Here is a 13,101-nt window from a genome sequence, read left to right on the forward strand (position 1 = left end):
GAAAACAACCCAAACTCTTTACTGCGGTACCAAGCCCTAGCAATCTGGCTCTGCCTACCTCTCTGATGGCATCCAGCCACTGGCCTTCTCTCAATTCCTGGAATAGGCCAAGCTTCGCCCTAGATCTTTACTACATGCTGTTCCATCTTCATGGAATGCTCTTCCTTCTAGTTTCTCAAATATCTAGTCTTTCATGTTCAGATTAGATGTCACCTTCTTGGCATCCCCTTTGTAAAAAGCCACTCTACCCTAGTTTCTCTGCAGAGCACTTACTGGTGTCTAATTTTCTGTTGCTGTTTATTATTGACTGCTCCCTCCAAAAATGGATGTACCATGAGAGTAGGGAGGGACTTTGTCCCCTTATAGCATACTGTAGATGCTTAATAAATATTTGCATGAGTATCTTAGGTAAAATCTGCAAGCAGAGTGAATTTTACTTCTGTTAGATAGAGTTACTCCAATGTTTCAACAAAAACTACAAATTATTCTTAAATATTAAGTTGAGGATAACAGCAGTTTACCATCTAGGCTTGGGTGCTGGGAATTACAAATTCTTTTGGCACACATTACATTCAACTTTGTACTCCAATGGGTTTTTTTTTAAACCCCAAAACAAGTCCATTTTAACACTGCAGCTGGAAAAACCAGCTATCCAAAAATCACTGATTTTTTAAAAATGTGACTTAGGGAACAAAGGGGGGAAAGAGAAATATTAGTGGGTAGACTTCATTCAGGATTACTGCCATTTTTTCAAAACTACTCTGACTTTTGCAATATCATGTTATGGTTTTTTTTGGTTTTTTTTTTGGGGCTGCATTGGGTCTTTGTTGCTGCACGCGGGCTTTCTCTAGTTGCAGCAAGTGGGGCTACTCTTCGTTGCAGTGCGCGGGCTTCTCATTGCGGTGGCTTCTCTTGTTGTGGAGCACGGGCTCTAGGCACGCAGGCTTCGGTAGTTGTGGCATGGGGGCTCAGTAGCTGTGGCGCACGGGCTTAGTTGCTCCGCAGCATGTGGGATCTTCCCGGAGCAGGGCTCGAACCCGTGTCCCCTGCATTGGCAGGAAGATTCTTAACCACTGCACCACCGGAGAAGCCCCATGTTATGGTTTTTAAGAATAAATATACTCCTTTTCCTCTCTTAATGCTACCTCCTAGCTCCCATCTGCTGTGTCTGGGGAGGCCTCACACTTGCTAGTCTCTAGAGAAACAGCACCATCTGCTGGGCAAAGGCTGCTGTGCACCTGTCTTGGTGATAAACGCTGGGCTCCCAACTTCTTGTGCCACCATAACCTGGACACCAGTTAGGCTTAGCAACTCAAGCCAGCCTTGCAGAAGGCCAAACAGGAAGCCCTACTACCCCAGAAGTGCTGATAAGATTAGAGACTCCTGAGGCTTCTCTTCTAAGAAACCAACTTGGGTTTTGACCCAAGATTGGAAATCAGTGCCCCTGAGGGAAAGAGCACAACTAAGGCAGATCTGGATTAACAAATAGGAATAAAAAGAGCCACAACTTTAAGAGGCCTTTGTCCCCTGCATTCTCTGCAGACAAGATGCTGAGAAAATTTAGTAACTTTGTCTGTTTCTGGAAATTGCAGAGGTGGGAATTTTTTCCCCTTTCCCTTACTAAGGCTCATGATTTGATCTGGACTCACCTCCTAGCTCACTACCCACTCTCTAGGCACTTTTCCCTTCCTCATGACCAGCTTACTTTATGACTCAAGTTCTTCCTAAGATCCTTTTCCGTCACGTTAATTATGAATGCGTTTCCTAAGACCTCAGAAATATTCCACTCACCTTCTTTTTTCCCTTCCTTCACACCCCACTCTGAGAAACTGAATCTGATATTACAACTTTCCCTTAATTTTTTAATCTATTTCCATCTTCAGCTACTCAGTATAAACTACACAGTTTTTCTGGTACCCTTTTTATCATGGATAGTAAATGTCTCTTGCTGTAAACTGAATGTTAGTGTCCCCCCCAAGGTGATGTATGGGTGGTGGGGCCTTTTGGGGGCCATGAATGGGATTAGTGTCCATATAAAAGAGGCCCACGAACGCTGCTTTACCCCTTCTGCCATGTGAGGTTACTGTGAAAAAGACAGCCGTGTGTGAGGAAACAGGCTCTCACCAGACACTGAATCTGCCAGCACCTTGATCTTGGACTTCCCAGCCTCCAGAACTGTGAGAAATAAAGTTTTGTTGTTTGTAAGCCACCCGGTGTCTGGAATTCTGTTACAGCAGCCTAGATGGACTAAGATACTTCTCTAGCTCAATTCTCTGCTGGCCAGATACTGAGCATGCTCCTTTTCCTTTAATTCCTTTCTCATCTAGTTCCCGGTGCATAATTTTCTTTCTTTCCTTCCTTAATTTTCCAATTGTTCATTTACTATCATTAAGAGACCCCTTTTCTTTCGCCTTCTCGTAAACTTTTTCAGAAACTATAGGAAGTTCATCCTTTAATTACCATTTGTGGCTTTCCCATCACTTACAAATTACTCCCATTTCTAAGATTTACTTAAATTCATTCCCCTTTCACTACTCTTCTGTATCTTCATAGTCCTTAGATTTCTTAATTAGCTACTAGAAGATAAAAACTGTCAATATAAAATCTTTTATATTCCCTGTCCTCTCATAGTTGCAAGGCTACTTCCTTTTCCTTATTCAAAGCATCCCCAAAATTATTCCTCCAGGATTCATTAGTTTTTCTTGATTAATTAGGAGAATAATTGCCTCCTTCAAGCATTATCTTATATACCTCAAATATAAGATTCTCAAAAATCTAAGAAATCTACTCATATCCTGAATGTTTGCTATCCAAATGAAATAATAACCACTAAGGTTAGCCATATATGTATATGTAACTCAAATGATAGTCGGTGATTTTCTACTGGCATTCCATTAAAACACACACATGCATATTCACACATATCAAAAACACACACAAGATTAAGGCAAAAAACTAAACTAAAATTCTTATTTGTCCAATCTCTCTTCAGTTTCTCTTCTGCTTATGGCAGTAAGCAAACCTACATAAAACTGACTGAAGGAACTTCCCTGGTGAAGCAGTGGTTAAGAATCTGTCTGCCAACGCAGGGGACACAGGTTCGATCCCTGGCCCGGGAAGATCCCACATGCCGCAGAACAACTAAGCCCGTGCGCCACAACTACTGAGCCTGCGCTCTAGAGCCCGTGAGCCACAACTACTGAAGCCCACATGCCGCAACAAGAGAGGCCACCACAATGTGAAGCCTGCACACCGCAACAAAGAGTAGACCCCGTTCGCCGCAACTAGAGAAAGCCTGAGTGCAGCAAAAGACCCTACGCAGCCAAAAATAAATAAATATAATAAATAAATTTATTTTTAAAAAAAACAACTGAGTAAAGAAGAAAACGTTTTTATTAATTACCACATGAAATTGACATGACATCCTATTAGGCTGAACTAGGATAAATAATGCTGTTATAAAATTTACATTTCTCACATCCATTTCAGAAGAAAATATTAGATATTAGGGCTCTTCTAGGTCTTACGGACAAATTTCAGCAAACCTTTTGTTTTTTAATAGTAAACAGCAGTTAACATATGTTCTCAAACTGTGCTAAGAAGTAGTTAGCAAGGTTAACTCTGAAATCTATGGTAACTGTCAGGATTAGGATTGTTTGGTTAAACATTGGGAAGCACATTTCTATTTTAGCTGTTACATTAGTGCATCTTTTTCACTGGTAAGGCAACTGCTTGCTGCGGGTACCACAATGATTAGCAAGTTTCTTAAGTAACAGATATATGATTAATCAAGACTCAAATGAGTTTCCTTTCCCAACTTTGCTCTCTTTCGGAGCAGAAACAAATAGCTTTGTCATTTGTAAATAGGGAGGCTAATAGCTTGAAATTCAGTTGCTGTAATCTTCTAACTCACAATTTAAAAGGGGAGAAGATTATTACTAGGAATGTCTTTGAAATACTTCTAGTTTTTAAAATAACCAGGCTTCTGAGTAACTTCTCATACCTACCTTTCTATTTTGGTACATGACTTGATAAACATAACACATTTGACCTGTATAGTAGTAATTTCTTCTATCAACTGTATTTCGCCCTCAATAATGGTTATAGAGCTGTGGTTTCAAACAATTTCTACATATAAAGCATCATCTTTAAATAAGTTTCCTTTTCACTGAACTGAGATTCTTTTCCCCACTTACGTGCTTGTGAAAGGTAATTTGAACATACACACACTTACATACCTTATGTACGTGTATATATGCATTTTTTAAGTAAGTTACTTTTACCATTAGAATAAAACTAGACTACAGGGAAAACTCTGTGAAGACAGTTTGGTCTTCCTTAGAACTCCTCCTCTAGGCTGAGGAAGGCAGGTACAGTTCACTGAAGGACGTGATGAGGCTGAAGTAAGTCTTCTCATCATCTGTTAACCCCGCGTTGCCAGGTCTCACCACCACAGCTACATGCACGTCAGCTTCCTCAGCAGCGCTGGCCTCTGCGAAAATCCAAATATGTGTCAGAAATGGCAGAACATGATGTTTGGGATTTGCTTCAAAATAATCAGAGGGATGTGGGAATGTAAGAAATAAGTCTGGTCCAGATTTGATAACTGTGGAAGCTAAAAGACAAGCACAGGGGGTGGACTTATTATTCTTTTATATTATTTTTAATTTTTCCATAAAAATTTTTTTCAAATGCGTAACTAACTGTACTGACAGACTAGGAGGACAGTGTGTCCTGGACTTCTAAGCTTTATTAAGTACTTACGAATGCACAAAGACAGAGCCGTGTCCACAGCTTTCCTCCATTCCCGCCCATCAGTCCTACAGAGAACTGAGCTGTTTCCCAAACGACAGGCTGTCAGGAATAATACCAATTAAGTAGATATGGGGCAAATGGAATCCCAGGATCTACCAGGCTGAAATACCTACTCTCACACCTGGAGCCCAAACATGTCACAACCCTTGGCTAGACTGCCCATCTTTTTTGCCTGGCAAGTTCCTACTCTTCAAAATTCAGCTCAAATATTCTATCTTCTAGAGCTACTACCAGCTGTATTAGAGCATCCTATGTGCTCCACTAACACCCTGTATTTAGTCCTATCAAGACAACATGATTTGACACGTTATTACCTGTTGTCTCTCTCCTCATTGGACTAAGAGTGTTTTAAGATCAGTGATTGCATGGAAGTAAAAACAGGACTAGTCAAATGAAACTAAGTAAGCTATGTATCTGAGGGGATATCTCTAATATGTCTTGGGTTACGTACCCCTCCTCATTTTGTGTCCATCTGAAAGATAATAGCTAATACCTTGTATTAATTTAGCACCTACTATGTGCCAGGTACTATTCTAGGACCAGAGATACGTGAACGAAACAAAGTTCCTGCTTTCCTGGAACTTCCATTCCCATCTAAATCTTCACAACAACCCTGAGGTTGTTAGTATTACTATCTCCATTCTACAGACACAGAAACTGAGAGCTAGCAAGTGGTAGAGCTGAAATTTGAAATCGTGTGTCAGACTCTGTGGTCTGTGCTCTAGAACGAGGGTCAGCAAATTATGGCCCACCGCCTGTTTTTGTAAACATGGTCTTATTGGAACACAGTCACACACACTCACTTATGTACTATCTGTGGCTGCTTTTGCATTACAAGGACCAGAGTTGAACAGTTACTATCTGGCCCTTTACAGCAGTGGTCCCCAACCTTTTTGGCACCAGGGACTGATTTCATGGACGACAATTTTTCCACGGACCAGGGTAGTGGCGGGGGGACGGTTCAGGCGGTAATGGGAGCGATGGGGGGCGGTAGATGACGCTTCACTCGCTCGCCCACCGCTCGCCTCCTGCTGTGCGGCCCGCCTCCTAACAGGGGGTTGGGGACCCCTGCTTTACCGAACAATTTTGTCAACTCCTGCTCTACAGCACTGCTGCTCTGAGTGTAGTCCCTGGACCAGCAGTGTGGAAATCACGTGGAAGCTTGTTACAAATACAGAATGTCAGGTTCCCCAATGTGCAACTACTGAATTAGGACCTGCAACTTAACAAATGACTCCTCTGCACAGAGAGTAAGTTTTGACCAGAAATTTCAAGGAAGGAAAACTGGCAAGAGAGGAGGAACTGTAGGCAGACATAAAGTACATGTGCAAACAGTAGGAGAATGGACACAGGACACAGGTCTGTGGTCACAGAGGTGGGGCATACTTGGGCAGATAGAGCAAAACTGGGGAAGAATCTGCAACACATTCTTTGCAATTCAGACCTGGTGTAATAAGAAACCCCAGTAGTTTCTCAACCTGTGGAAAACAGCCAGAGCAACGGAATGCATTAATTAAAGGGCAGCAGTACTAAGAAAGAGTAAATGGGGCAGAGCTGTCTCTTCCACCTACCCACCTCCTATGAAAGGACTGTCACCTCCCAGAGCAAAAACAGTGCTCCACAATCCCCTCCTCAGGCAAATTCTGCAGATGCCATTCACTCCAGCAGCAAAGGCACTACCTTCCACGCACCCCAAGTTCCCGGCCTGGCTGCCTCAAGCACAGTCCTCTGGACCAGGAACCCAGGATCGCAACCAAGTTGAGTCATCACGATTCATGTGGGACTTACTAGTTAGTGACCGTTCCACATTCGGCCTCTTACCAAGATCACCACGGGGCAAGTTTTTGTCCTTAAGCATCTATTTGCTCTTTTCATATATTATTGAGACACTTATCTAATAATACTTGTTGACTTCAAACCCTGGACCTCTTTTTTCTTTTCCTCCAAAGGGAAAAAGTCTTTCAGTTCTCTCTTTTATATTTGAGTATTATTTGGGATATCAACTTAAGTCTTCCACTCTGCCTTGGCAATGGAAGTCTGGACACGTGCTACTAAAACAGCATCAGAGACAACAGAAGAGAGCAAGGCAGGCAGCCAGGTGCCTGGCCCTGTCCCAGCTACAGGTGAGCCCAGGTCTGGTCCTACTGCCCAAGCAGGAGTGGGGCTGGCAGAAGATGAGGGGCAGGAATAAAACCTCCTTGCAGAGGACTCAAGGGAGAGACAACTTGGAGATTACCTCTAGTCTCTAAAGAGAATAGGAATAATTTCTAGGACTGCAACCTAAGGATATGGCTTAAGTGAAAAGAGAAAGACTTGAAATTATAGATGTACTATGATGGCAACTAGAAAAAAAATGTGGCTAAAGACAAGAATACGAAGAAACTGTAAGTGGTCTTCGGGCAGGGGTTACAATTATTAGCGGTAACCAAAAGGCAGAGAATAAGGTGAGGGTCTAGGGATCACAGGCTGAATCATGCATTCAACCCCAGAATGCTTGGGACAGGCTGACTTTGTGGGGAGCTCCGGCCACAAAGCAGATCTCTAATTCTAAGCCTGCAGACACTCACCGTTCAAAATGCTAGCGGAGGGGCTTCCCTGGTGGCGCAGTGGTTGAGAATCTGCCTGCCGATGTAGGGGACACGGGTTCGAGCCCTGGTCTGGGAAGATCCCACATGCCGTGGAGCAACTAGGCCCGTGCGCCACAACTACTGAGCCTGCGCGTCTGGAGCCTGTGCTCCGCAACAAGAGAGGCCACGACAGTGAGAGGCCCGCGCACCGCGATGAAGAGTAGAGTAGCCCCCGCTCGCCGCAACTAGAGAAAGCCCTCGCACAGAAACGAAGACCCAACACAGCCAAAAATAAATTAAATAAATAAATAAATAAATTTATAAAAAAAAAAATGCTAGCGGAGTTAAATATAGGGCAAACCATGGATTTTCATCTCCAACAGCCCTGTTTATGTGAATGATTAAAGAAAAGCAATTCACAGGTTAAACCAGCTAAACTCACCAGAAAGAGGCCTATTTCCTTTGCATAAGGAGCAAAACAAAGCAAAAGGTCTTCAAATTATCATTCCTCACACCTTTATCTACACAGATAGTAAAGCGACCTCCCCAGCCCACCACTCAAAGCCCCAAAAAGCCATTCAAGGAAGAGGGTAAAATGTAGCTTTGAATCAGTAAATGGTTTATACACAGAAATATGACAGGCAAATATTTACAGTATGCTGACAGTTCAAAGCAGAGGCCAGGTGAAATGGCTTCTGGTACATAGGTGTAGCCTGGCCAGCTGGTTACACAGTGAACCTTGAAGCTGTGTGTCCACGCGTCTGTCTCTCACCTTCAGTGCAGTTAGACACGCAAATGCAAAGCTTTCCAGGATGCAGAAAAATAAGATGACAGTTTGTAGAACCCTTGCACTTTGAGGCTGACCCAAACCAGGACGTGCAGCAGGGGCAGGTCCCCGCTAAATCTACTGAGCTTTCAAAACTCAAAACAACAAACGGCTGTGATTTGCTACCATCTCCCTAGATCAAAACTCCAGTCTAGATTCACCAAGGATTGAAATTTAACAAAGATATTGGCGGTTACTGAATGTCAACTGTACGTCAGGTAAAATTAAGCCTGTCTACCACTCTTTCTCTGGAAAACACATTATGACTTCTTGAAGGCATTAGATGGCCTATGCTGGTTAAGATTTTTTTTTTAAACTGCTTCACAAATTAGTATATATTTGCTTATATGCCTACAGATCGTACCTAACATGATAAACCAAAGCAGCAGACAAAGAATATACTCACACACGCTAGCACAGATAAGATGCCTTTGCCAGCAGCCTGGGTTTGCCTTTGGGCGACATCTCTGAAAAGTCCCAGTGAGCGGGGGTGACTCTAGTTCTGCGACAACGAACAGAAGGGCTGGAGGGAGGAATGTCAACTACAGACTGCTGCAGCTGCTTCCACGGGGGCCCAGGGGTCCCTCGGAGCCACCAGATAGGAGAGCGCCCCTGCCCTCCGCCCCTTTTCCCTAATTCCCTTCTTGAGCCTGGTGAAATAGATGTAGTGTATCAGAGCGGCTGCACAGTACACAAAGCCCTGTTCTATGGGTAAACGAAGGGTAAAACTTACGATCCAAGATGAGTGGAAGAAGAAACACAAATAAGTAAAACTATCCTCCAACACAAGTGCAATTACAAATACACCAAAGTAGGACCCGGAGAGATGCACAGACTCTAAGGAAAATGACCACAAGATCAAAGGCTGCAGCCAGCTGGGGGAGTGTGGGAAAGCCTCGCCAGCCAGGGGCAGAGACCACCCACCTCCCCCAGCACCCCCCGACCTCTTCACCTGCTGCTGCTTGCTTCCTTCTTCACTACCAGTTCCTTCTGTAATTCTCTGGAGGACTCATATTCTCACACAGGTAGATGCTTGAGCGTATGCTTTATGTTTGGTCAAAACTGCTCTCGAAATCACTTAAATTGCCAATAAAGTAGAGTATGTGCTGTTTCATACATTCACCCCTTACAGTGATAATGCATGGGCTAATGCACTGTATATAATATAAAGAGGGCCATGCTGGGTAAAAAAGACGCCAATCTTTAAACATGAGATCCGTGTGCAGTGAGGCTGAGGTTCACAACATGAGGGGCGCCTGGGGACTGAGCCCATCTGAGGGAAGGGAGAAATGAGGCTCCTCCTTGCCGAGGGGCAGCACGCATCAGTCAGCAGGACAATGAGGCAAAATCGCTCCAACTGCAGACTTCTCTCTCTCTCTCTCTCGCTTTTTTTTGCCGAGGGTGTAGAGCTGATCTCACTGCTGTTAAGTACATTTGATGCAGGTCCACTGTGACTTGACTGTCCTGGACTAGCCACGCCCCTACCCTCATACCCCTGGCTGCATGCTCCTTCCCACCCTTACGGCTGGCTGCCTCTGTTGTTTCCCCATTTCATGTTAAAAGGAGAAGAATTCATCTTTCCAGTGCCACTTCCCCCAAGGATGGGTAGATGGAGAGGAAGGTGGGTTGGCCGGTCCACTCTTTCCTTTTATAAACCTGCTTCATTTTCCAGGGCTACCCACATAAATTTTCTTTACGAAGGCAAACCGTCTGCAGTGCCAGGCTCGGCTCCCACCCTGGAGTGTACAGTGCAAGAAGTCAGATTACTCACCTCGGGTAACGTCCGTCAGAAACAAGATGTTGTTGGTGGAGCACCCAATGCTGCTGGCGATCTTTCGATAACTCTCACTCTCCACTTTGTGTCCAATCTTGGTATCAAAGTGACCGTCCACAAGCTGGACACAGAGAGGGGGAAAGAACGATGCTACAAACACACATGTAACCCAGCCCCTCTGTCTCCCATCCCTGTTCTCTGAACTACTCGACAATCATAGCGACTTCAACCACTCAACAAATATTCCCTGTAAGTCTACTTCATAGAGGACTTTACGGAAGCTACAAAAAGTAAATATAAACCAAGGTTTTATAGAAATAAACATTTGGAAAAAGAAAACTACCAATGCAATGTATATAAGATCATTTTATAATCTTGGTTTTCTTTCATTAGCATTAATTTTATATCCAAAATCTTTTAAAATATATATGCCCTACTCCCTGTCCTTAAAACACTATATTCACTCAAACTACTTATTAGACTGGGTTTCACCCGATGAAAGGTTCTCAACTTTGTCCTTTTGATCCCAGAATGACCAGATTTCTCTAACCTGCCTAATTAGTAAGCTATTACTTTACTTTCAAGAAACCTTCATTTTCTAATTAAAACATTTTAAAATTCTACCCAAGAGCTCGTATATACCCTTGACATCTTAGAAATAACTGGGGTCAAATACATAACTTACTAATTTAACCAACAGTCATTAAAATAAGTTCACATTTAGGATCAGCTATTACGATGTGATCTTTCAAATATTTTCAGAACTTTTCACAAACTAAAAATAAGCCTAACAAAGATAAATTAAGGTAATATTAATATTGTGATTTTTAAAGTTAAGAATTGTTTTGCATATTTTCTTTCTCTCTCAAGTCTGCCTCACACTAAGCAAGTGTAGGATAAAGTTTTATTACTGAACTCATAGGGTAATTACTGTGTCCTCTCTACTATCACCTTATTGTCTATTTCATCAGAGAGAGCGGAAAAGAAGCTTATATCTGTATTCAGAGGAGAATAGTTAACAAGCAATTAAAGGGTTTTACTACTGATTTAATATTTGACTTAGAACTAAGCTGAAAAGCAGGAAAGTAAAAATGAGACTATGACAATCTCCAAAGTCAAAGTGTTCTCTGCACATGGTAGAGGGTCAATAAATATTTATTTTAAAAAATAGTTGGCTGAGTAAACTATTGTGTATCACTAATTTCAGCCTGTATTCAGTTAGTCAGCATTTCTTTTTAAAGTCCTAAATGTAGTCCCTTTTTCCAATGACTACCCTGTCTTCCAGGGGACGTAGGGACTGTGGGACAGAAAAGCTAGCAGGACTTTTCTCAGGTACAAGGACTGTTAATAGGAGGCCTTAAGTAATCACCGTGTAATAACATGCCCAGTTCTCTTACAGAAGAATGCTGATTCTGCTAAAATAAAATCTGTCTCTCTCCAAAGTACCAGAAACAAATGAATCCACCATGTACTCTCCTGCATTCAAGAAGTCTGTGTGCCCTTTTGTGAGGGATAGTGGCATGTGCCACTCTTTCACATCTTACCTGATACTTTAAACAACCAAAAGCCATTAGTTTCCTTTCCTTTGGGTCGATGATTTTCTAATACTGACAAGATAGCTGATTTACAAGCTAGCTTAGGTCTTATTTATCTGTGAGAGATATATATATGGTTCTAATACTACTGTCATCAGAATCACTTAGGGTAGATATTTGAAAACGCAGATTCCCAACCATAGCCCAGACCTGCCGATATAGATTTGCCAGGAAACAGGGCCCAGGGAATCTACATTTTTAACAAACTCCCCAGGTGATCCTTATGCACAGCAAAGTTTAAGAACCTCTGATGCAAAGATTGGTACCACAGCTACATTTCACCCTTCCACAATGTATTCCCCAGTTTTTCCACTTCTTTTTTACAACCTGCATAGCATATGTAAATGCAATTATCTGAATGCTGCTTAGCTTATAACTGTAGCACTCACATTCACTGTTTTATGCTTTGATGGTGTCAAAAAAACAAAGTAATCGGGTAACCTACCTCAAGAATATCTCCCTCTGTAGAATGCCCAAATAACAGTTTCTGTGCCTCTACACTCCCTGAAGAATAGATATACACCTTCATTCCAGCCTCTCTCCATTTCCTGACTGCTGGAACCACATCTTCAAAGAACCTAGAGAGAAGACCACCAAGTTGAAATGAAGGAACACGTTACCCAGCCAAATGAAAACCAGTCAGATAGCTGCCACAAGTTTCTCTATTTGTGTCCAAATGGTCGCCAGGAAAAGCACCTCCATGAGACTGTGAACTCCTGCAGATCTAATGAGCGTGTCCCCAGAGTTCCAGGGTCACAGTAGATTAGAAGCAGTAATTTAGGTCGAGGGGAGAAGAGTTTTTGACAGACAGCCACACTAAGGACAGTAAAAAGTGATTACAGATAAAGAGATAAAATAAGAAAGGGATTTTTTTTAAAAACTGAAGTATAGTTGATTTACAATGTTGTGTTAGTTTCTGGTGTACAGGAAAGTGATTCAGTCATATATATATTTATATATATATATAAAAATATATATATATATTCTTTTTCAGATTCTTTTCCATTATAGTTTATCACAAGATATTGAACACAGTTCCCTGAGAAAGGGATTTTTTGAATTCCCAAGAAATTCAAAAAAGCAAACAACAATACTAGTGTACTGTTGTGTGCCTTTGATATAATTCATGATGAGAAAAGGTTCAATTATGTCCAGTGTGCCTTAAGAGAGCACGGAAATGCTTTTAGAAAGATCTACACCCAAACAATTAAAAAAATGTTTGGAGGCTCAAAGCTATTAATCTTTGATTAGCTAGAAAACAGAACTACATTTCTTGAGAAGTAAGAAAACCTTAGGTTTTACTATACAGAAAAAAAATTATGTAACAAATCAGTTAACAGACATGTACCATTTCACATTAGCTAATCAGCAATGATTCCTGACAGTCTTGTTCACCAATTCTACAGTGGACAACATCACAGGAGATGGGTGAAAAGAGAAGTACAAGAAACTTGGGATGTGGAACCAGTCATCTATAAAAGATTAACTGGAAAATGTCAGAGAAGTCTTCTGGATGAAACAATA

The 13,101-nt window shown here is 42.1% G+C and overlaps 1 protein-coding gene across 1 annotated transcript in view; it reads right to left on the reverse strand.

Annotated features, from left to right (window-relative positions):
* Window positions 1–3,394: 3,394 nt before the first annotated feature.
* The window catches only part of ENOPH1 (enolase-phosphatase 1), a 35,432-nt gene continuing 25,725 nt past the window's right edge, over window positions 3,395–13,101 (reverse strand). The window contains exons 4-6 of the mRNA XM_068542774.1: window positions 12,023–12,155; window positions 9,980–10,103; window positions 3,395–4,492 (exon numbers count right to left, since the gene is read on the reverse strand). Coding sequence (XP_068398875.1) covers window positions 4,353–4,492; window positions 9,980–10,103; window positions 12,023–12,155 — 397 coding nt within the window. The 3' untranslated portion in view covers window positions 3,395–4,352. The remainder of the gene's footprint in view (window positions 4,493–9,979; window positions 10,104–12,022; window positions 12,156–13,101) is intronic.

The sequence above is a fragment of the Eschrichtius robustus genome, chromosome 4, assembly GCF_028021215.1.
Source record: "Eschrichtius robustus isolate mEscRob2 chromosome 4, mEscRob2.pri, whole genome shotgun sequence".
Lineage (NCBI taxonomy): Eukaryota > Metazoa > Chordata > Mammalia > Artiodactyla > Eschrichtiidae > Eschrichtius > Eschrichtius robustus.